Genomic DNA, 23,904 nt, shown 5'->3' with positions numbered 1-23,904 from the left:
GTTAAACACTTTAAAACTGTTCAGAATTTCTTGTTTGCTAACACACAGAATTGATGCAATGTGTCGTGCAGCGGTCCACCAATCAGATGAAAGCGCAGCTGTAGTCACCCGGATGTACTCCAGAAGTACTTCCTCATGGTCAAAACATTGCATGGTACAAATATTTCAGTTGTCGATCCTTTAAACTGTCAGCAAGCCTTTTATATCATCAAGCATCAACTATGCCGGGAACAGACAAAGACATAGACCTGACGGAGAGAATTGAAGCGTTCCTGTCCGACTTGAAGCGTGGAGGCTGCGGGACTGGACCGCTGCGGGGCTCGGCGGAGACAGCCCGAGAAACGACGTCCCTGCTCCGCAGAATCACAGCGCAGGCTCGGTGGAGCAACGCAGGTGCTTCATGCTACTCCCTTCGTTGATTCACTGTTTAGCTCAACGTTAAAGCGAGCTAACGTTTTTGCTGTCGTTGTAGCTGAACAGCGACGACTTCTGTCAAACCTGTTGTAGCTGTCAACAATGTGGTTGCTTTTTTTTAGTAGATGTTCAATGTTTAGCAACTGCTGATTTAGCAAACACACGTAGCTATATTTTGAATTTTCAGATAGATAGATAGATAGATCATTGGTGAATCCATTTGTTCTCAGTTCCATATTCATAAACGTGATAACAATGTAATAAGTATGTGTCCACTATTTCTAATACTTGTCCCTTTACAATGAAAAATAAAGTGGTAGATAAAAGATTAACACGGAATTTAAGAACAATATGGTGTTGGTCATCATACCCTTCTCATAGTAAACAATGACAGGTTCTATGACCCATAATAGGTGAATTCTCAGAAGTTTTAACATTTCAAGATACAATTTTCCAAACTAATTTCTCTGTTACAGGCAGTCTGATGGACTTAATCCGTATAGACGGGAGGAGAATGACTGCCGCCCAGCCGTCAGAGACCACTGTTGGAAACATGATCAGACGGGTGTTAAAAATCATCAGAGAGGAATATGCCAGGTGAGGATTAAACAGTATGACGGCTGTTAAACCAGTCACTGTGCTGAAGAGGTTAAAGAAGTCATTGGTTATACACATTCACATGGCCTGCTAATATTATAATATATATCTGAGTTAATTGCACATAGGAGGCACCTGCACTCAAGATCGAAGTGAGGCCCATTATTCTGCTTTTATTATGGTTTCTCCTTTTTCTGATTTGAATTTTAACACAAGTTGTTTGGTTTCCATGACATCAGTCCTGATCAATTTCATTTTCCTAAGAGGATATTTAACAGAGAAAATGACTGTTGAAAGATCACATTTTTTAGTAAGAGATATAAGTAATTTTTAAAATATATTGAATCATGTCTTGCAGATCTCGAGGCAGCAGTGAAGAAACGGACCAGCAGGAATCTCTTCACAAGCTGCTGACGTCTGGAGGACTAATCAAGGAGAACTTCGAGCAGCCTTTCTCCGCCCTCAAAGCAAACGTCATCGAGGCCATCAATGAGCTGCTGACCGAGCTGGGTATGGTATTTAATTTAGAGAATCAGGTCACTTATCTGTGAGCTGGTTTTCGTAAATGAAATGGAAATGATGTCTGTATTAATTCTGTGAGGATAAAAACTTTTGCTGCTTCACCACTTTCTTTTTAAGAGGGAACCACTGACAACATTGCGATGCAGGCCCTGGAGCACATCCACTCTAACGAGGTCATCATGACTATCGGCCGCTCTCGCACAGTGGAGGCCTTCCTGAAGGACGCTGCTCGCAAACGCAAGTTCCACGTCATTGTGGCAGAGTGCGCCCCGTTCTGTCAGGTTTGAAAAACAAGAAATTATGTTTATCGTAGAGGAACAAATGTTTTTTTGAGATTAGGGATTGTTATATTTTGTATCCTATTTGTTCACTTCTTACCAGGGACATGAGATGGCAACCAGTCTCTCAAAGGCTGGCATCGAAACAACCGTCATCACAGACGCTGCCATATTTGCAGTCATGTCTCGAGTTAATAAGGTATTTAACACCAAAGAAGCCTTTAAAAAAGTCATGTCAGAGCATGTGGGTTAACCTGCGTGGAAATCTGCTTACAGGTCATCATCGGTACGCAGACAGTTCTGGCCAACGGAGGTCTGAGGGCCGTCAACGGGACACACACCCTGGCCCTCGCCGCCAAGCACCACTCCACACCGCTGATTGTTTGTGCTCCCATGTTCAAGCTCTCACCTCAGGTACGACATTAGGCTGACAGATGTTTGTAATTTCTGCTGACGGAGAAATTATGACAACACTTTTTTTTTTCCTTAGTTCCCGAATGAAGAAGATACCTTCCATAAGTTTGTATCTCCACAGGAAGTGCTTCCTTTCACTGAAGGTAACTGACATTTCTTACAAAGTGCTTATTAACAGTCGGTTAATAATAAACTCTTCGTCTTTAGATAATAAACTTTTAAATCTTGAAAATGTACCTCTTTTGGTTAATTTTCTGGCGAATTCACTGTTAACAATTGGTATTGCAGGTGAGATTCTCTCTAAGGTGAACGTGCACTGTCCGGTGTTTGACTATGTCCCCCCTGAGCTCATCACACTGTTCATCTCTAACATTGGAGGACATGCACCGTCGTACATCTACCGTCTGATGAGCGAACTTTACCACCCAGAAGACCATGAACTTTAACCATTGTAATTTATCAAATCAATTAAATAATGATTGATGCAGTCTTTGTGTCTCTTGATGAGGAACAGTATGCTCTACCACATGAAGTGGGAGTGGGAGAGTTTCTGAAACTAGATCAGATTTTGTAATACTTTCAGGACATTTTGTGACAAAATAGTTTTTCTTCTATATTGCCATTCATATCATACTGCATCATACTGCTATATAAAAAATGACTTGCTTTAAAAGTAATGCAATTATAAACCATTACAATATTGAACTACAATCAAATATGTATATTTATTCCCCCCCCCCCTTTCCAGCTAATCAATTGTTCAATAGTTTATTTATCTGAAGGAGCAGGAGCAGTTTCACAACCCGTGAAAGAACACCTAACATTCAGTTTATCAGAAGAAAAAAAAAACACAATGTGGAGATATATTGTTTTCACTATGTATGAAAAAAAAAGAATATATTCCTATATGAACAACATTTTATTTTTGAAATGTATTTAAATAAATATAAAGTTGGACATTATTTTAAAGAAAACTGCCTAGAGTTGTCTTTTAGGCATAGTTCTTGCCTGGGTAAATCTAGTTTTCTACATGCCACCACTGATAGTAAGACGTTTTTTCATATTTAGTGTGAACGTCATATCCAAACTATGATCAAGAACAGGATAAGACTCAAAACCAGGATACTAAAGCGCACGTAGCTTAAGGGGATGGGTGGAAAAAACTCATCTCCGACAGGAAGCTTTGTTCCTGAGTAATGCGTCATGTCAAATGTATAATGTGGCTGATGTAGTTACAGCTGTGTTCCAGCTGGAGGCAGTGTAGAACACGCAGATCAGCTGCTTCTTGGGTCTTTTCCATGAGAATGGGAAGATAAAAAGGCAGTGATGAAGCTGCTGTGTGGTGAAATAATATAATGTTTGAGTGTCTTTGTTGTTGTAGTATTTTAATTTTTAGTTAAAAAGTCTGGGTCCCGCTGTATTACTCAGGCTGCACTACAGCGTCTATTCACAGGCGCGATCCCACTACTGAGCGGCACGGGGGCTTTGGCCTGCTCCGTTCCCGGCCTGGGCCGTTGCACCCCTCCTTAGACGACCTGGTGGTCCTGAGCTCCCCCAGGAGCACCATATCGATACCGAACTTAGTGCGGACACCCGATCGGCATAGTCCGCTGCAGCTCAGATCTCCTGAGCTCAAACGCTCCGCCAGACTCAGCCTCCCAGTAACTTGGATTACAGGCGCGCGCCACCGCACCCGGCGAGAAATAGACTCGCTCATAGGGGTTTTGACTTCGACAAACGTGACGTCATCAAACAGCTCGCTGCAGTGGTGTCTAGTGGCGAGAAATTAAACTGCAGTTGCCAAAAAATATGTTTATACTTTTGAGTAATTTCTCACTCGTTTACTTAAATCTGAACACAGCACTATGTCAGCCTAAACCAAAAAAGAAGGAAGGAAGTTTGTAAAAAAACGAACAGGTGCATTCTGCGTGTAGCTACAATGCTAACTTGATTGGTGGATCTCAGGTGTCTCCTGTGTTCATTGACAAACATTCCCTTCAGAGAGGTGTGTGAGGACATCCGGTGTGTGTGACTGCAGAGATTCATTCCGCTCAAAATGATTGAAAAACTCGAGAAAACCGACATGGCTGATCCTGGAGCAGACTGAGGAGGACTTCCTGATTCATACATTTAAAAACGTGCGGTTCAGACAGGTGAGTACAACAAACACATTGGGATGGACGTAGGCTAACCTTTGGCTGCAATAAGCCCACTGTGGAGTGAGCTGTGAATGTGTCTGATCGTCTGACCTGCCTGGGGATTATTTTTTCTGCTGCTGAAATATGAAGTTTATTAATAATGCCGCCGCTGTCTTTTAATTGTTTTATTATCCGAGTTGTGTCCTCACTTCTTGTTGACTCCGGTAAAGAAACTATGAATCAGTTTTATGCACACAGGCTGCACAGGGTGGTCTGTAGAAAATGGAGATTGTTTGTTTGGGATCCGTGGTCAGTGAGTATACATTTAAAATATTTTGAAGCAATCTAATTGTGTAGCCAAATGTGTTGTTTAATTTAATAGGACTATCATTTCACCTTGTATATTTTCTTTGTTTACTCTACTTCCCCTTTCCCTTTTAAAAAAATGGCCATTGAAGTACATTTGAATGACCCATCTGTACATCTTTACACAAGTAGCAATACATTCACTTGAGTATATAATTGTTGCACTGTAGATCATGCTGTAAAATGTATTAGTTTGAAAATCTCAGTCAACTGAACAATTGATTTGTAAATGTTCTTTTTATGAACCAAAATGTAGGCTTATACTGTTTAAACTCCTGTTGAAGTGGGGTAATATTTTAAAATGCCTGCTTATAAAACCAGCCTATAAAATATTAATTATGTGTCATTTTTTAATCATGGGAGGTAACTCAGTTCATGAGACCCCCATATTCCCACAAACACAATGAAAAGACTTGACTTAAGCATCTGCAGAAAGATAGATAGTGTAGTTGTGATATCCCACCACCAGGTGCCTCCCCACCCTGCTTTATTCAAAAGTCTGAAACATCTCTCCCAACTAAAATCAACAGGGTGTTTTCATGTGTCTGCCAAGTGTAACGTTGTGTTGAGTGGTTGGATGTGAAGGCTTGGGGGTCAGAGGGGAGCATGAGAGGGTCTCTGGCACCCTGCTACGGTCTAACAGAGAGAGTGCATTGTTCTCTGACCTAAATTTCTTGACCTGGAACTGCATGAAAAAGGTCAGAATGAATGGGTCGCAGCAACATGTCTTCACTCTCCACTGCCCCACACTCGCTGGACAGACCATGACATCATCCAACTGTCAAACAACATTCTCTCACAATTAGCCCCTCTGAAAAGATTAATAACCAGACCTGCATCCAGCATTGAAACATATCTGGTGTCTTTTTAAAATAGATAATCATAATAATGATTCATCCGACTGGTGTTGATAGGTTGTGGCTGTGACTCCACAGTTATTGGTGGAATGTCCAAAGAGAGATACAATCTGGCTCTTAATGCAGAACTTTCATCATTGACATCTTGTTTTATCAGACTATATAGATTGTTATTTATTACTCTTGGTTGAAGTGACAATTATTTAGATTTCTTCACAGATTAAATGAAAATACATATAAAGAATTATTTACAAAAGGACCTTTCATACACCTGACAAAGGAAAAGCAACAGGGGGGGGGGGGGCTGTTCACATTGGAAAATAAAAATGTTGCAGTGTGATCAATCAAAAATAATCTTATCTGGCGCAGATGTATGAAATGAGATTCAGGTACCTGATAAATGGTCAGCAATCATCATTTAGGTGTGTTTTGAAAACATTCATATAGCAAAAAAAAGTCTCTCAGTATCTAAATTAAAACAAGCTAAAAGTGATGACACCATTTCATAAAAATCTTTGCTTTTGCGTGTTTTTTTCTTTATTTGGTAAAACAGTCGGAGGGAGGAGAAGACATGCAGCGAAACCGAGCCCCTAAGGACTCACTCACAGAAGGACACCGAGCACAGACGAAACCAGGTGAGCTGCTGTGATGAAGAAATTCATCCATCAGGATAACATTTGTGTGAATCACTACATGTATTAGACAAGGTGCCCCTACTACAGTAAATGCAAACTTTGAAGGAAGAATACAAATTTCCAGTTGTCTCCTAGAATAACATTTTCTTAAAGGCTATTAAGGTAGTCTTTGCAGATAATACATGTCATAATAAGGACATACAGACTAGTAAATAAATAATACACAGCAAAGTGTACAAAATTACAATTGTGAAATGATGTACTTAAGCCAGCCGTCCAAGTGCTTCAAGATAGTGGGTCTTGGATTTGTTTTCTGGTAAAACAATGGATATTGGGATACAGTATATAAACATATAACGGTCCACAAACACTAGTTTTCTGAGTCAATGTAGCTTCATATTTGTGCTGCAACCACATGATACGTTTGGCAACAGCCTGTCTCTTGCTTCCTCCTGGCCTAAACAGACAAAGTAAACCTCACTTGTGTCTTTCTTCCTCTGCTTGTAGTCCCTGCTCTTGAGTCCTCACTTTACTCACTCAAATCACATTTCGATGTGGCAGAAAGACACACTGATGTTACTGTTTTTGGCCAGCAGCTGCAGCATCGACAACTAAAACGCATCCAGTGGCATCATCACATTTACGGGTGTTTCTCGGCGAGATCCCACTTGTCATTTTTTCTGCACTCACAAGCTCGTCTTGGTGCGTTGAAGATGAGGCACAGGAGGAGGAGGAGGAGGAGGAGGAGGATGAGGAGGGAGGCAGATAAATCTCATTCTCTTTTTCATCACACTGACTTCATTCTTCACAGCCCTTTTGATGAGACAGAGGAGCAAACCTGGGTGGAGTCTTGGAGATTTACGGCCGACAGAAGCGTGCGGGCCATTAAAGCCCAGCGTCCTGCTAATGAACAGTCAGTGCAATCACACTGCGAGGAGTACAGTATGTACAGAGCTCATCGATCCACTGCCATCCTTAGGGACATGTAGGCTGTAAGCTGACCCTGTCATGTGAAAGGACAACAAGATTCATCTTTATTTTCCAATCAAAACTCATGTTGGATTACATGATGTGGTATGGAGTCCCAGCAGCAATAAATCCCAACAGATTGAGAAAAAATTAGGGCTGCCCTCTACTTAAAGAAATCTAATTTGTCTAACACTTATACCATTTTGTTGACCAATGGTTGTCAGTCCAATTTGAGTTTAACATAGATGTGGTATTGTGTTTCTTTTAAATAAGTCAAAAAGTGTTCCAAAAAAAAGTGAACTTGTCTAACACCAAAGAACCAATTACTTGCCTAATCATCAGAGAGTGGGCAGCATAGTAGCAATAAGTAGATCAGAGTTATCCGCAAAAAGCAGCAAAATCATCCCTGCATGGTGTGAATGAATACATCAGGGTTCCCCCAACATACAAACATACTGTCATTATGCTCGCCCCCACCCCCCCACCCCCGGGTATTGACGTGCAGCCAGCGGCCCCAGCTGTAGCCCCATTGATGCAGAGCTGCAAACTGTGCAGCGTCTTGTCATCAGAGTGGCGGCGTCTCATGGGAGCACAGAGATGAGTGCTGTAATTAGCGGGGGAACGAGGCCAGCAGCAAAGCGAGGCTCCCTTGGGGCTCCCGGAGGCATCAGGGGACTTTCAGACGCGTGGCTAACCTGTGGGGCTACCTGTAGCTTTCAGTGCTGAGACAAACGCTGATGAGCTAAAGCTAGAGCAATAAAAAAACTGTTTTCCCTTAAAAACATTTGGAGACGAATTAGGTTTTAATAGATTTTCTATTTATCTATTATCACAGCAGGGGGAGATAACCATAGAGTCGATTTTAATAACATGTAACGAATTAATTCATAATGTATGTCAAGGCTACCTACATGTGCCAGAGGTGCGCCCAGGTCAAACATTTGTAGTGTTTTCATTAGATATAATATAATGTATGGACTAGTTAGAAACGGGGTGTAATGTTCTAATATAAAGTAAATGTAGTCGTGGTTATTTTTCTTACATTGCCCAAAATTACAAATTTCCTTTTCATGATGGACAGACGTCCAAGACCTATCATATAGTCTATAAAGAACAAAAATAGAGCACAAACATGTGAAGAGTATGAATAAGAGAAGACCTGTAAATTGGTCAAATACATACTGTAATTGAACATCATTGGTCAGTGAAACCCTTAGATTTAAAGACTGACACCTGATGTTTATTCTAGAAAAAATACGCCCCTTTTTAAATAAAACATGTTCCTGCTGTGGGTTAATTGTTGTGAGGTTATATTATTTTATATGAATCCATTTTTTAAAATATTATTTTATTTATTTCATTTTATTTTTTCAAAGGCCATTTTCTTGACTATGAGATAGCCCAGACTCTGAAACTGTCAGCATGTACAATAATAAATAAGGTTTGTGTGTTAGTCTGTGTGTGTGTGTGTGTGTCTGCGTGCGCTGGTGTGTGCAGGTGGATGACTGCTGCTTCTGCTCCATCTGTGTCGGCCGCTGATGAGTAAAACCATGAAATAGATCCAGCTGGAGATGTGTGGAGCAGACTGAGGCCTCCTGGGAAATCATCCACACCTCCACCAGCACCGTGTCCACTTCTTTAGCACCCCTGAGAGCTATCAATAAGTGGGTAATTGAATTTTAAGCACAAACACTGCCGTCAAATGAGCGTCGCCACGTGTCTGTGTGAGTGGGGGGGGTGTTTAGTGGTGTGAACACGGTGGGGCTGTCATCGGGCCCTCTGGGGGTTTGCACAGGAAGGATGAATGTTTAATCCATTAAATAACAATTACTGCCTGTAATGGTCCAGAGTGGCTGCTGGAGGGAGGGAGGCAACGTGGCTGAACTGCCCACGTGCCTGAAATGAGTTTGCTTCTTCATGACACAAAGCATCCTCACATCAGGGTAGCAGCTTCCAACTCAATGAGGCTTTGTGATCACGGTTGAAAATGTGAGGGGTTTTGGTATGGAGGGAATATTTGGATGTTCTGCAGTGTAAAAAGGTGACTTAGGATGATTGTTAGGCTTATTCCAGTATATTTTATCTCGATAATGTTGAATTTGACTATTTTAGGTCAGCTTATGTTATTCCTGGCTGTGTGGAGAGGGCTTTTAAAATGTTTTTTTGACATGCTTGGATTGCACAATTTTAATAATTCCCAACTAGAAACTAGCTTGATTACTCATGCAACAGGAAATATAACAAACCAGTCACATCGGTAACTGTTGCAACACTAACATGCAAACCGAAGTGCCAGATACGCCAAGAGGACGTTAGCTCAGGATCCTGCCTAACTTATACATTTAAAAAACAATGACAGTTACCAAGTAAAATTTCATTGTCATGTCAAGTGAAGCATCTACAAACAAAATCCATAAATGAAAAAGGGGAAATGCATGTGGAAAGCTTTTATACATGCAATACTAAAAACGGTTATAACATAGTCAGCCAGTGTTTCCTGTGAACTCCTGATTACATCTTACCAAACCGTTTTTCAAAGATTTGAATCAACTTGGACTCAAACCAACTAAGCAGCTTTTCAACTTTCTTTTACTGTATGCAGGTAAACATTTTCTTTTAATTTCCTTCAAAGAATGATATACTTTACTAATGAAAGGCAGTTATTCGATGATATAGAACTGGGCTGTTGATTTTGAGCAAATCAAGGTGAGAAAAATCCTGCCCAATTTCAATAAAATGTGTAAAAGAAAAATGTAACAACTAAATCTAATAAGTGATTCAAAATATTTTCAACAATTTATTTTCCTCGTCTTGGGTGGCCTCCCCTCATGACCTCAGCATGTATTACCTCTGGCTGTACAGCTTTTCATCCTTTCCCAAATAAACATTTGGTTTATTTTTACATCTAATGTTTTACTAATTGGTTCATCGCTGTAGTAACTGTTCGGGTCTCAAATGCAGCTCATGCTCTTTACACAAAGAAAAAAGCACAGTGAGGTGCAGATCGATTAATTAGCAGCCCACATGACCTTTTGCAACACCTTAGCAGATTCATTCATCTATTGTGATTGTCTTTGTATGATTGAAAAAAAGTGCGTCCCCTTCAAGTGAAAATTAGATTTATTTTGTGGTTATAAATCCATCCTCGTTAATAAAGCAACCATGAAAAATAACTGAATAAATAAAAAATGTAGGAAACAAATTCAATGATCTCATTTGTAAACAAAGTGCTGATCGATAAATCATGTCAGAATTTATTTATTCAGGCAACAGAAAGAATAAAATCTCTCTTAAGAATAACATATAATCAGGCTCTTGCCTTGAGCGTCAGAAGTGAACAGATGTTTGTAGAGATTACATTTAACCTCTGACTGTAAATGAGCAACTTCCCTTCTGTAGTCTGACTGGGAGCAAAACAAAGGGTATTAATCCAAGGAAAGTCATAAACATTCAGATTAAATTCAGATTACGAATAACAACTCTGATCAGTGTCAAAAATAACCCTTTCACATGAGGAAAAAAAGTTGTCTAACAAGGAAGAAGGTTACATATAAAGATGTAATGTTTTGTATTCATGTCACCAGGAGAACAAATATTATAGGCAAAGGTGGAAAATCATGCAGAAAATACTTGGGATTGAATTTAAAGTATACATTTAAAATTGAATACAGTGACAGTTTGAATAATCCGGCATGGGATGGCTGACAGCTTTAGTGAAAGTAAGTCTTCCCAGTAGAGGACGAACTGTTACATTCACAGAGCAGCCATGGGAGTCAGACATGAAACTCTTTGGGAAATTAGAAGATAAGAAACATTAAAAGCAGTTAAGTGCTTATGTGTTGGAGTTTGTTTTTAGTTCTTTGTATGCGTGTCCTTTTTATATGTGAAAGTGGGTTAAAAATAATACTTACATTTTGCATTTTTAAAAGGTTCACTTGGGCCGTTTAAATGGTAAAGACAGCAACAGTTTGAGCGTAATTTAGAAAAGAAAAATGTTTAGTATTTACAAAGGATTTGGCTTTAAGTGAAGCTCATGCAGTAGCACTTAATCTGGTTGGGTTTATAGATGGGAAATGTACCTGTATGATTCTTGCTTTTGAGTTTGTTTCAATGCACCTATTGTAAGTCGCTTTGGATGAAAGCGTCCGCCAAATGAAGTGTATTGTAATGTAAAAAAAAGGGGAGTGAGGGGAAATCTGTCTGACGTGTTGGGGAGAGAGTATCAGAGGGAGGAGTCAGTAAAGGAGAAGACACTCTCCCCCACATTCGGGGTGGGAAAGGGGTGAGAGGTGTGTGGAGGTTGGCGTCGGATGATCTAAAGTTGACATATGTCTGAGTAGGAAGTCCGAAAGGTCAGAGCGGGCAAGGTTATTCAGGCTTAGTACGTCCTTATTTTTTGTTTTGTTTGAATGGAGACGTGTTGTATGAAAAAAAAAGGCTGTGGGCGAAAAAGTATTCAGATCTCTTTTTTGGGGCAAAGTAGCAATACTATAGTATAGAAATACCCTGTTAAAGGTCCTGAACTTAAAATTCCAAAAGTAAAAAATATATGTTCAACAAGTAAATATAATTTAAATTAAACAAATATAGGTTATACTAAACACTCAATTAGATTAAATAAGAGTTATAGGAAATGGATTAATGTGATCACCCTTTGGCTCATTTCAGCGAATCTGTTAGGTTAGTTGAAAGCAATGATATTAAGTTGAACCTAATATAATAAACTCAATGTTATTTATTTTAATTAACCTAATACAGTTGTGTGAAATTTGTTGACATAATAAATTTGATTAAAGTCCACATCTCAGTTTCTTCATTGTATATACCAACACAATTCCTAATAAAACAATGTATTTAACTATAAATACAAATTATAAATGAATAATTATATACTTTTATAAATATAATATACTATTATTTTGAATGTCCTAATTAACAGAAGCTGGACGTAGATGTAGTGAAGTTAAAAGAACAATATTTCACTCTTTTTTTAAAAACTTTTCAGAAATCTACTGTAGTTCAGGTATAAAGCTTAAAAAAATCAAGGAAAGTACAAATACTGCAAACTGCACTCAAGTAGATTACACCACAGAAAATACAAAAGAGTGTGGACTAAAGCTATCATGATGCTCAAGGTGCGCAAAATAACTCAACATGATTTCTGAGAAATAATTCAGCTCTACCAGGTCTTTGTGGCAAAGATTGTGTAACTACACACACACACACACACACACACACACACACACACACACACACACACACACACACACACACACACACACACACACACACACTGCTCGCTGCACACAGTGTGTCAGTGTGATCGTTAAGTTGCACTCGTGATCCAAAGCGAGTTTGCTAGCTGTGGTTTTCTCATGCTGCCACACAATGGCCTGTATCTGGGAGCTGCCTGGTGGCATTGCTTAATTAGGCGAACAGTTGATTCATTTGAACTAATTGACAGCTAATTAAAGGAGTGAGGGCACATCGGATTGACGTTCCTCTGAGCAGAGAGTCCTTGACTGCAGGGGATGTTAGAGGGAGGTAATGATAAAATATTGAGTCTTCTGGACACCACCTGCCATTTGAAGAGGCCTCAAACATATGGTGTGTGTGTGTTTGGTTAAACACTCTGTGATGAAATGCAGCCTGTAGAGTCAAGCTGCTTGTGGTTAAGTGTTTTCTTAAGCTGCAAGGAAAAAAGAAAGTGAATCACCTGTAAAAAAGAAAGTGAAGATCTGGATTACAAAAGAAAGTATTTAAATGAAGTTAATATTGTTAAAATGCTTAAAAAACTGAAAGACCTTATAAGCTCTAATTGCCCGGCACTAAACAGCAGACTGGCAAATAGCTTTGGATCACAGTGAAGCATTTACAAGCTAAGAGACAGATATTTCTTGAGGAGTTGGAGGAAACTAAAACAAAACTTAAAAAATACTTCAATATTATTGGGAGTTTAAAATAGAAGTTGTTTATGCTCATTGTCTGCTGGATGTGTAAGGTGTAAAAATCTGCCTGACCTTTATCAAGTCTTGTTTGTGATTCCAAGACCTACTATATTCAGATGATTATAAACCCAAAGTGATCGCACACAGTTATCAAGGCTAACCAAAGATCGGAACATTATTTTCTTAGCCTCTATTAAACCAGAAAAAGAATCTGACATTTTTCTTAGGACACCCCATGGCTGCCTGGGAATTAACATAGCTGCCCCTGCGTCTCTGTCTTCAACATGTTGGCAGCTCTCCAGGTTTGGGACGCTGTCACAGGACGTTAACACAAGTTATCCTGAGTTTGAGGGCCAAACAGTGAAGGTCCTGAGAGAGTCAACTCAAATCTCTCCAGTCCTGCAGGACGAGGGAAACACTCTCTGCAGGAGACCAAGAGTGGGCTGTCTTCATGTCTGCCAATGCTGCCCCTGTGAATCACAAAAAGACAATTAGGGGCTTATTAGGGTCTCTAGGAGACGTTGCTCACGGGGCGTCCGCTCGCCTGCTCGGCCCCAGCTCTGAGCCCAGCCATAGCTCAAAACAGTCAGGGGCATTGTCTCACCTAATTACGCTGAAACCAGAGGCCCCTTTTTGTGTTGCTACCGCTATGCCTGTCCGATTCCCTTCTCCTGCTCGGCCCTGTCCGCTGTGGAAGTCTGCTAATTAGACAAGAAATGGGCCCGCGTAATTATGTCAATTCTCGTTAAGAGTAACCACAATGAGGAATATTATTTTGTCAGGAAAGTTTGGGGGTTTCGGGGCCTCTCTCCCACGTTTTCTCAAAGTATTTTCCTCATTACGCCAATAACACATCTGCACATGGGACAAGGGAATGTGGCACACTCGGCAAGTCAGAGTCCCCGACAAACTTCAGAGCCCAAATAGATGCACTCATACAGAAATGGAGACTATAGAACGGCAATGGCATGAAGTTATTGCCCTAATTAATGCTTTGTGGCCAGGGAGCAAACTGTTGAATCACCAGTGGCACATTGTTCGGATTGTGAGAGCCTTTTGTTTCTTCACCTTAATAGGATGTTTTGATCAACGGCTGTTTGGTGACCCAGCTCTTCTTCTTAAATGGGAATGCTCTGGGAAACGGCAATTAGCTAGATTAGAAGAGCCATTTCTGGAGCCTCAAACAAAGAGCAAGATGGATCGGACAGAAAGAGCTGAACCGCAGCAGAACCCCAGCCCTGACCCAGACTGATACTACCTCAAATATGTTTTTGAATAGTTGTAGGGAATACATTTTCACTTGTGATGTGTTTAGTTGTAAATCATTCATACATGTAACCAGAGGTGGAAGAATAACTCGCTTTAATGAAGTTAAAGTAGCAATTATGCAATGTCAAAATACTCAGGTACTAGTAAAAGTAGGCAGAGTAGAAAGATGAAGTAGCATAATGTGAAAATACTCAAGTGAAGTACAAATATCTCAATTTTTTCACTTGAGTAAATGTACTTAGTAATACTGCAACAAATAATGTGGATACACACTCTGCTGGGGTATTGGATCTCCATGAACTCAGGTGTCCTGGTTTTCCTTCATGAATTTAGCTCATCCGGGTGTTACCTGTGTTTTCTTTCTTTATTGTGTTTGTTATCAGCAGGCGAAAAGTCAGTGAACAGCAGTACAGCAGTTTATGTTCACCTCGGTCATGGGGCTTTGGTTTTGTCATTTGTACAACATTTTGTATGGATGGCAATGACAGAAGCTTTTAGTCCCTCACTATCAGATTTTCAAGCAAAGATTACCCTGGCCAAAATAAATCACAATAATAAGATAATCACAATTTAATTATAGAAAATGTAAAAAAATAATGATGCTATCAGCCAAATTCATGTTCAACATATTTCATTAAAACGTATAACAATTCACAAACGTTCACAAAGCACATTATTCTCACACATTTTAAACTTAAAAACGCATTGTTAGATGACCAGACAGTAAATAAATGTATGTTTTCACACAATTGAATTCAAGTTACATGAAAAAAAACATTTAATCAAAATTCTTTGTTAGCGTTTGCATTCAAAACCCTTTTTAAATCTGATGATCAATGCTATTTATACTTCCTCTCGCTTTTGATTTCTGATTTAGTTTTATTTCCTATATAGACAGATTTGTAATGAGATGGAGATGAACCTTGCTGAGAAGCTGTATTTTGTTTAGAAGCCGTGAGATGTGATGCTGCAAATACCTGTTTCTAGCTGTGTGTGTGTGTGTGTGTGTGTGTGTGTGTGTGTGTGTGTATGTACCTCATTAGCATAGCTGTTGGTATGGCATTGATCTCTTCATTCACCTCTAATGAAATGTCTCTCTAATAGCTTCTCATGAGAAGCTGAAGGTAATTTAAGTCGCTTCACTCCTCTCTCTTTCTCTCCCTCTAGTTTTTAACATCTGGATCATTTTATTTGCAGTAATTAATTTTTGGAGCACATCAAATAGGTGACACAATTTTATTTTCCATCACGGTGAAGATTTCAATCTATATAACTCTTGCCAAAAAAGTAAAAGACTCCATTATTATTGAAGCAATGTCTTAAACTACATGATAAATAATATTTTATTTTGTTAAATAAGGCAGCATTTTAACGTTCAAGCCTGTGTTTTTTATCCCCCTAAATATATGGCATGCAGTCTCTTTCCCTGCAAGGTGATGCAGTGCCACACAAAGCAACATGGAGACTCATAATTGACTTGACCGGGTGAAGCTGCATCTCTTGATCACATCTCAGATTACAAACCAGCAGTAAATCTGTTGTGGGTTTGACCGTCACTGACAGCCTGACGCATGGCCGCCAAACAGCCACCTCTTTATTTATTCATCACCACATGTCCCATTGATGGAAACTGTATCTGCGCTTCCATCGCAGGCGTCCTCTCATCTCCATAAACTCTCCTCTGCGTAATTATCCGTCCAGATGTCCAAAAGTGTGCCGCACATTATCCCCGAACGATTGGAACTCCGCAATAATTGAATAACAGCTGATTAGGGAGGATTAGGTTTGCGGTAACAGGGAGAAAATGAAAGTATTTTTACTTCATTTCACATTTCAGTGCGTTTGAATTTGATCTGAGCTTTAATAAACGAGTGAAAAGGATGATTTCCCCTGACATCCCAACATGTCTTTGCTCACTTTCACTCAGATTATTGCGTTTAAACTTTTTATAATGTTTCAATCTGGGTCCCAGCTTTTTGTGTTTGAGATCAGTCTCAAAAAGATGAACCAGGAGGTAAACAAATCTGTTGTTGTTTCGTGTTCTGGCATTTACTCCCGTGTTACTGTTTGTCTCATATTTAATTGCCACCCTGGTGTGTCCTAAATACCCTGAACTGGGATATTGTTTTTCTTATCCTGTGACCCGTCAGAGAATAAAACACGCTTAATAACCTATCAACAGATGCGCAGACTGTCACCAAAGACAAAACGTTTAGTGCGCAAACCTAATTAGAATATGCAAATCACAGCGAGGGTTATATGGGACGTTAGGGAGGAGGCTAACGGATCAATCAGTGGGCAGTATTCCTAATAACAAGCTGAATTGATTAATTAACTGTTAGAGAAATTGGCTAATGTGAGTTTATGATTGTTTATTTTAATTTGACCACTGAAAATAACGTGAGCTGTGTTTAATGTAGCCTATATGTTTTTTCACGAATGCGCTGTGGTGTAATCCGATTACTCCTCCTTTAAATAGCATAACCGTAGGTCTCATTGACATGTCATAATAGATTAGTTTAGTGGAATCATTTTTTGAATGCTGATATTATTAATGAGACTATTCCTTTGTCATCAAAATCCAAACAATTTGAACATGGTTTTTTTTTATCTGCTATACTGTATATTAAGTAAGAATTAGCCCACTTGTTTCGGCTTCAGTATTTGTGGTCCATAAATCTGGTTTCTCACTGTCTTCATTTTAATAGGCAGTGTTTACATGGGGACAAACGTGCTGCAAATTAAGCTGATTCTCCTCGTTTGGGGGGTTTACCCGGCTGATTGGATCTGTTATACCGCAGCAGATGATCGGAAACACGAAGAGTTACAGTGAAAGTAAAACCTTTCATTTTTTATTCTATGGTGACTTTATGTTAATATAGCCCATAGATCACTTTAAAGCACCTTCACCTCCAAAAACAAAACTCCTCTTCAAAAATCCCCTTCCTGAGCTTTCGGATTTAAAAAACCCCATGATCTTAATGTTTTCGATTTGTGTTTGCTGACTTTACATGCACATGACTTTATGATATCAGTCTGAAAAAAAACCAAAGACAACAAAGGCCTAAGGATTCTGCTATCACTATAGCCTGAAGAGGATACTATCTACCATTTTTTTGTTGGATAATACCCACATCCTCATCAATATTCTTGCAAAAATATAAATATTATCTATATTTTTTCACATTTAATTTAAGAGAAATTGTGTTTTCTACTTTAATAAACCTTCATGGGGGCTCGTGCAAACTTCAGCGTGGAGTCTCTCCCTCCTGTGATTGGCTGCCGCCTGTTGCCTACTGGTTAAAAAGCGCAGCAGAGAGGAGGGCAGGGAGATAAAGAAGCAGCATCACTGGGCTGATTGCATCTGGGACTCTTATTTTTGGAGCGAGAGGAAAACAAAAAGTAAAATATCCAACGTCATGACAGGGAAGGATGGAGTGGTGCTCTCTGACACTGAGAATAAACAGAAACCAGCCTCACACACCAGCGTGAACCACGGGCTATCCCAGCATCCACTTCCAGCCTGGAAGATGGCCCCCACGGTGCACCGGCGCACCGGCTTCGGGATTCAGGAGCTGCTCGGCCTCAACAAGGATCCGCCGGCGGTGTCCAGGAGGCCGCTGGAGGCTCTGCCGCACACTGCGCACGTCCTGGCAGCCAGGTCGGCCCTCGGACACGGGGGTCTCGGGGTCGGAATGGGTTTGCTCGGACCAGAGGGAATACACTCGTTTTATAGCCAGCCTGCTTTCCTGGAGGTGCTGGCAGAGGCGCAGCATGTGCACCTGCAACCGCTGCACCGTGCGCCGCGCATGGACACACAGATGGACGCGCATCACTCCGCCAGCTCCGGTGAGTCCTGAACACACACTACTGAAGGCCCGATCACTCTGGGACATAATGCAGGTTTCTGGTGGGGTATCAATATTCCATATTAGTCATCATGTGTTTATGATGAACAGACTAAGTCAATCGGATAGCAGACCTTTCTTGCAAATAAAAAAAGGCAAGCATCGAAGCCTTTGCGCAATGTGATCGAGTGATAACGAATGCTGAGACTGAAAGTTAATTTCACCAGGAATAAAAACGAATCTTTTTATTTATTTTTAAATGCATCTTATAAGAATCGTTTGTTTTCAAAATAGGGACTATATGGAAATAATGTGTAGAGTAATTTCTGAAATTGTTTTGTCAATTTTAAGGTTAAATTGTTCCAATAAATAGGGAAAATACGCGATGGAGAACCAATATGTGGAAATACTTTTAAAGCAGGAAAGCTTTATTTTTTTTCAAATACCATTTTGTAATTAAAATGCAATCTAGTTTATTATTATTCTGTTATTATTTTTATTATTATTATTATTGCTGCTGTATTTTGAGTTGCTCTCTAATGTGTTTCCTCGCAGATTCCGATGACATGAGTCTCTCCTCCGGCGATCAGAAGTTCTCTAAATCATCAATGAGTCAGAGCAAGAAACGAAAGAAAAGACGACACAGGTAGCCTACAGTAAAACCTAATTGAAAACAAAGTAATGAAGTGTATATTTTTGGGACTTCCTATGTTAAATATACGTTTTTTTTGTGAAATCATTTGACTATTTTCTTATGGTGTCACATTTAAGACCACCAACAAACAACAAACACGAGGCCCATTTAAATCCTATTAAGAGTGTGTGTGATTTAAATAATACGCTTTTAGCCTATTTTTTAAATGGCATTAGCCTATTTTTAATATGGTATTAGCCCTAAATTCCTATAGCAATAACACAATCATCTTGATTTTATCTCAGTTGCCATTTATTTCGTTAAAGATAATAACAAAAAGACCTAAATATGATGGGAGGAAATTCAAATGCATGTATTGCTGTTTTTCTCTATGCCTCCTTTAAACAAAGAAGAAACACTATTTCTGGACATTACCTTTTCTGACTTCTGCATTTCTACTTCTAATAGTATTCCACAAAATAATCTTTATTTCATTTTACATTTCAGGGGAAGTATTGTTTCGTTTTTATATCTCCTTTCAGCTCTAGACTGATATTTAAATATAGGCATCAAAATTGAAGTAAGAAGTTACAGAGAAATCCGAATTACAAAGGGTCTAAATAATAATATATTATTTTTTGTTTTGTCTGCAGAACCATTTTCACCTCCTATCAACTGGAAGAGCTGGAGAAAGCTTTCAATGAAGCCCACTATCCAGATGTGTACGCCCGAGAAATGCTCTCCATGAAGACCGAGCTACCAGAGGACAGAATACAGGTGTGTAATAATAACTGGGTAGTATGCAGACATACATGGTTTTGTATCTTACAGTTCACATTCTAAAGATGCTTTCATTGATATTCAATAGAAGCAGTAAGAGAGAGAAAATAAAAAGGTTCCATAAAAAGTGTATTTAGTCAAATAGTAAATAAAAATTCTAAGATGGCTAAGATGACATGCAGTCAGTGTGAATGCCACATTCAGGTTAGGAAATGTGGGAGAAAGCAGATCTTCAGGTAGAGTCAGCAGCCAGCCTGTCCATCATCATCCTCATGCAGCCTTTTGCTTTCACATTAGCAGCCAATTCACCCTCTCAGTGTAATTAGTTAATTGAGGAGAACTTATCACCCCTCTCCCTGTGAGAGACGGGCCCTGAGATGAAATGATAACTACATAGAAATTAATTAGCAGGGGTCAGCGGCTGAGCAGAGGGCCCTGCCTCGCTGCTATGAGCGTTTTAATTTCCCGTGATATTTGAGCGCCTGTCTCCCATCGATCGGCCCTGGAAATTAACTTATTTTTCAATCAGCCTCTTCGCCCCCGGGGTCACCTCTCTCAGGAAGCACTTCAAACACACACACACACACACACTGCCGTGCACAGTCACACTGTTGCTGTCAGAAAGCATGATTGCTCATCTGAGGCCCATCTTTTTATGAGATGGAGGTTATCATCAGATCTACCTGAATAGCTTTCCAGGCTCGGCTTTGATCGTTTTTAATTCCAGGACTGTGAAACACACACACACACACACACACACACACACACACACACACACACACACACACACACACACACACACACACACACACACACACACACACACACACACACACACACACACACACACACACACACACACACACATTTACCACCACAAACCATTCCCGACAATCTCATCCTGCCTCCTCGCCCATTTTAGGATGCTCATTTTTTTCCTGTTGTCCTCATCCATATTCACAAGCTTGCTGAGGCAGTTGCGAGGCCCGGCTTGGTGGAAATCAATTTAGGCACTTGAGGAGGCAGGAGGAGAATAATGCACAGGGATGCACCCAAACAACTGACAAAAGAAAACATGTTGTTGTTATACTGTATGAAGCAATGAAGTATTTAACTGTAAATATCAGAGCTTTTGTGAAAAACCTATGTCATACAGCATTCTGACTCTATAATATAAATACAGGTTATTCTCAGGAAATCTGATTCAAAGAAAATGTCAAAATCAGTCTACTTCATCAAAAGCCTCTTTCATGAAAAGCATCCAGCAGATGTCATTGTTACACTGACATTTATTTCCTTGTCCAGACAGTAAAATATTCCTTCTTTGAGACAGCAGTGACTCTGTATTGTTACAGCGTCAAGTAAGAATTAAGAAATGTTTACAAAGATATTACAAAAGGCAAAGGTGATGTTGAGGTAGGTAGGTAGGACTGAGAAATTAAAACAATACATTATAGAAACAAATGTGCATTTAATAATAATTTGTCTGATTTAGCTCTGTACTCAAAAAATGCCATTAGTTGTTAAAAAATCTGCTTCTTCTCTCTCATTGAATAAAATCCAGAGGCTATAAATATGTTACGTCTATAATACTACATTTTCAACATTATCAAACACAAATATTTAAGACAAGAAACAAGGACTTTTATTCTTTTAGCTTGATCACAAGATATCTCCCATACTTTGCTGAGACATACATTATTTGTTTAAAGCTGGAGGTTTTCTTTCTGGTACAAACACATTGTAAACTGTGAAAGGTTTAAGGGGAGCAGAAAAGCTCTCTCCCTTCAGAGGTGTAACGTTAGAACAGCGTTCAACTCTGCACATACATCTTTCTGCACAGTGTAGCTCAAACGGGGAGTTTATTCCATGCAAGGTTGTTTATTATATGGTTCTTGTTTGAATTATAAATGTTGATGCATAGATATATTATTGACAGAATAAAGAAATAGAATACAACTGCAAACATTACGGTTGTAAACTAAACTCGTTCTTTCTCTTCCCCAGGTGTGGTTTCAGAACCGCAGGGCCAAGTGGAGGAAAAGGGAGAAGTGTTGGGGTCGCAGCAGCGTGATGGCGGAGTACGGGCTGTACGGCGCCATGGTGCGTCACTCCATCCCCCTCCCCGAGTCCATCCTCAAGTCCGCCAAGGAGGGAGTCACAGACTCGTATGCTCCGTGGTTACTAGGTAAATATAATTGTGTAACATGTCCACTGGGAGAATTTCAGATAGCCATTGTCCTTTCATCATGACACAGTAACAAAACCACAGGAATAATACTAGATCTACTAATATTATATAATATAACCTCTGCAGAGATTGCCCAGAAACTCCTATTCCCAGATAAATGGTAGTCATTCTCAATGGTAGTTACAGCCCTGCATAAAAGTATGTTAAAGTAAAAGTAAGTTTGCTTTGTGTATTACACAGATTAAAGAAGTTACCTTAGTGTCCTCAGTTTTTCTGATATATATTTTTGTTACTTTTTTTGATACCCATTTACTGTTTGCCCATTTTTTGGGGTCAAAAATGAGAGCGTATCCTCTGGAGAAGACTTGCTCTTGTTGACATAAACATCATTTTTCTATATTAGTTTGTCTCGTCCTGTTTGATGCAGGGTTTATGATTCGCTCTAACAGGAAGAGGGAGCTGAGCCTGGCTCATGTTAGGAGCCAATAAAAGTGTCAGCATGTCAATAAAGGGTCGATACAGTGATAATCCCACATAATCAGGACAGATTAGACCAAATGTCCTCGCTCCCCTCGTGTCAATTGATTGGTTTTAATCAATTAGCTGCCTCTAATTGAATAAGAGGTTCCATTCACTGATCCTCTTTCTCTTTCACACTTTATTCCAATGTCAAACACATCCGTACATACAAAATCAACCAAAAGCATCAGAACACTTAAACTGCATAAGGAAACACTCCGTTATCTAAACCTGCTCTTTAAACTCTAATTGAAATGAATGTCTTTTCCCTTCAGGTATGCACAAGAAGTCAGTTGATACCCCACACACTTCTCCTCGAAATCCCTGCAGCCTGACACCGCCACCACCACCTCCATCTCAGGAGAAACCAATGGACACAGTGATGGAGGAAGAGGCGGAGAAAAGGATGAAAGACACAACTAACGCACCAATTTCTAAAGAATTACTGAGGGAGAACAGTATTGCTGCGCTGCGAGCCAAGGCGCAGGAGCACAGCGCCAAAGTGCTCGGGACAGTTTCCGAAAGAACAAATGTAACGCACAAAGAACAAGCTGAGGACAATGTGACGAAGCAGGAGACGGCAGAGGTAGAGAAGTGTGACTGAAATAAACTGCAGGAAACAGTCTGATGGTGAAAATACCTGCAGAGCGGAGATTGCAATTCAGAGGCAGAAATCTTGTTGTATTGGTTGAGTTTGACCTTGATGCATGTGGAGTCGCTGATAAGCTACGGTTGATTAGACCTGCAGATCAAACATCATAATCATAGATAAATAAATCAAAATGTATTTTTTTTTTCTTGATCTTATCAGGTTGTTAAAGGTTATTTAGCTACAACAATTGCAGTTTCCTAACTCAACCAATTGCATTGTTACGGCTCTAAGGAATATTTGAGCGCGGAAATGTTTCCTTAACATTAACTGCAAATGTTCTGGAGCCACGTTAAAAATATATATATTTATTTTCTTTAAAATAGATCATTAACATTAGAGTTCTGTGACATGGCAGCTACTTTTATGCAACATTGTGGTTCTTTCAACAAGCATCTTAAGCAAGAAACTGACTAACTGCTCAAAAGTTGCTAATAAGATGATGATTGTGACCTCTGACCTCCCTGTGATTTCAGCTGGGTGACTGAAAAGCAGTCCTGTGAAAAAATTACAAGATGAAATCTTTGTTTTGTTAAAGCTGTTGCAGCTCTTGTGACGCACATACTGAACATATTGTCCAATAGTACTGTTATCTACAGTCAACAATAATTATCTGTGTCTGTATAAATGTAACTGTAGCCTGAATAAAATGTACTGATATTTAAAGCCCCTCCTCTGCTCAAAAATGGGTTTCGATTTGATGTGTCTTCTCCTGGGTGTTTGAGCTTCACTGTGCAGGGTGATGTATAAAACTGTCTACACATTCATCTGTTGACGGGAGTGTCTCCCTCCATGCTCACTGTTAATCTGAGTTTAACACTTGTTCCTGCGCATGCCTTTGACATCTGAATCTTGGAAAGCAATCTTGTGTGCAGC

At 39.7% G+C, this 23,904-nt stretch overlaps 2 protein-coding genes across 2 annotated transcripts; both read left to right on the top strand.

Moving 5' to 3' along the window:
• Positions 1–105: 105 nt before the first annotated feature.
• Positions 106–2,713, top strand: eif2b2 (eukaryotic translation initiation factor 2B, subunit 2 beta). Its single transcript, XM_063902226.1, has 8 exons — positions 106–393; positions 891–1,011; positions 1,370–1,521; positions 1,651–1,814; positions 1,915–2,010; positions 2,088–2,225; positions 2,302–2,368; positions 2,514–2,713. Exons 1-8 carry the CDS (start codon positions 222–224, stop codon positions 2,669–2,671), a joined length of 1,068 nt encoding a protein of 355 aa, XP_063758296.1. The 5' UTR covers positions 106–221; the 3' UTR covers positions 2,672–2,713.
• A 1,411-nt stretch (positions 2,714–4,124) lies between these two features.
• Positions 4,125–23,702, top strand: LOC134877140 (visual system homeobox 2-like). Its single transcript, XM_063902534.1, has 7 exons — positions 4,125–4,378; positions 6,140–6,221; positions 17,834–18,256; positions 18,811–18,901; positions 19,543–19,666; positions 21,677–21,857; positions 22,655–23,702. Exons 2-7 carry the CDS (start codon positions 6,158–6,160, stop codon positions 22,981–22,983), a joined length of 1,212 nt encoding a protein of 403 aa, XP_063758604.1. The 5' UTR covers positions 4,125–4,378; positions 6,140–6,157; the 3' UTR covers positions 22,984–23,702.
• Positions 23,703–23,904: the final 202 nt, after the last annotated feature.

Source organism: Eleginops maclovinus, chromosome 15, assembly GCF_036324505.1.
Source record: "Eleginops maclovinus isolate JMC-PN-2008 ecotype Puerto Natales chromosome 15, JC_Emac_rtc_rv5, whole genome shotgun sequence".
Lineage (NCBI taxonomy): Eukaryota > Metazoa > Chordata > Actinopteri > Perciformes > Eleginopidae > Eleginops > Eleginops maclovinus.
This window is presented reverse-complemented; position numbering and strand designations above follow the sequence as displayed.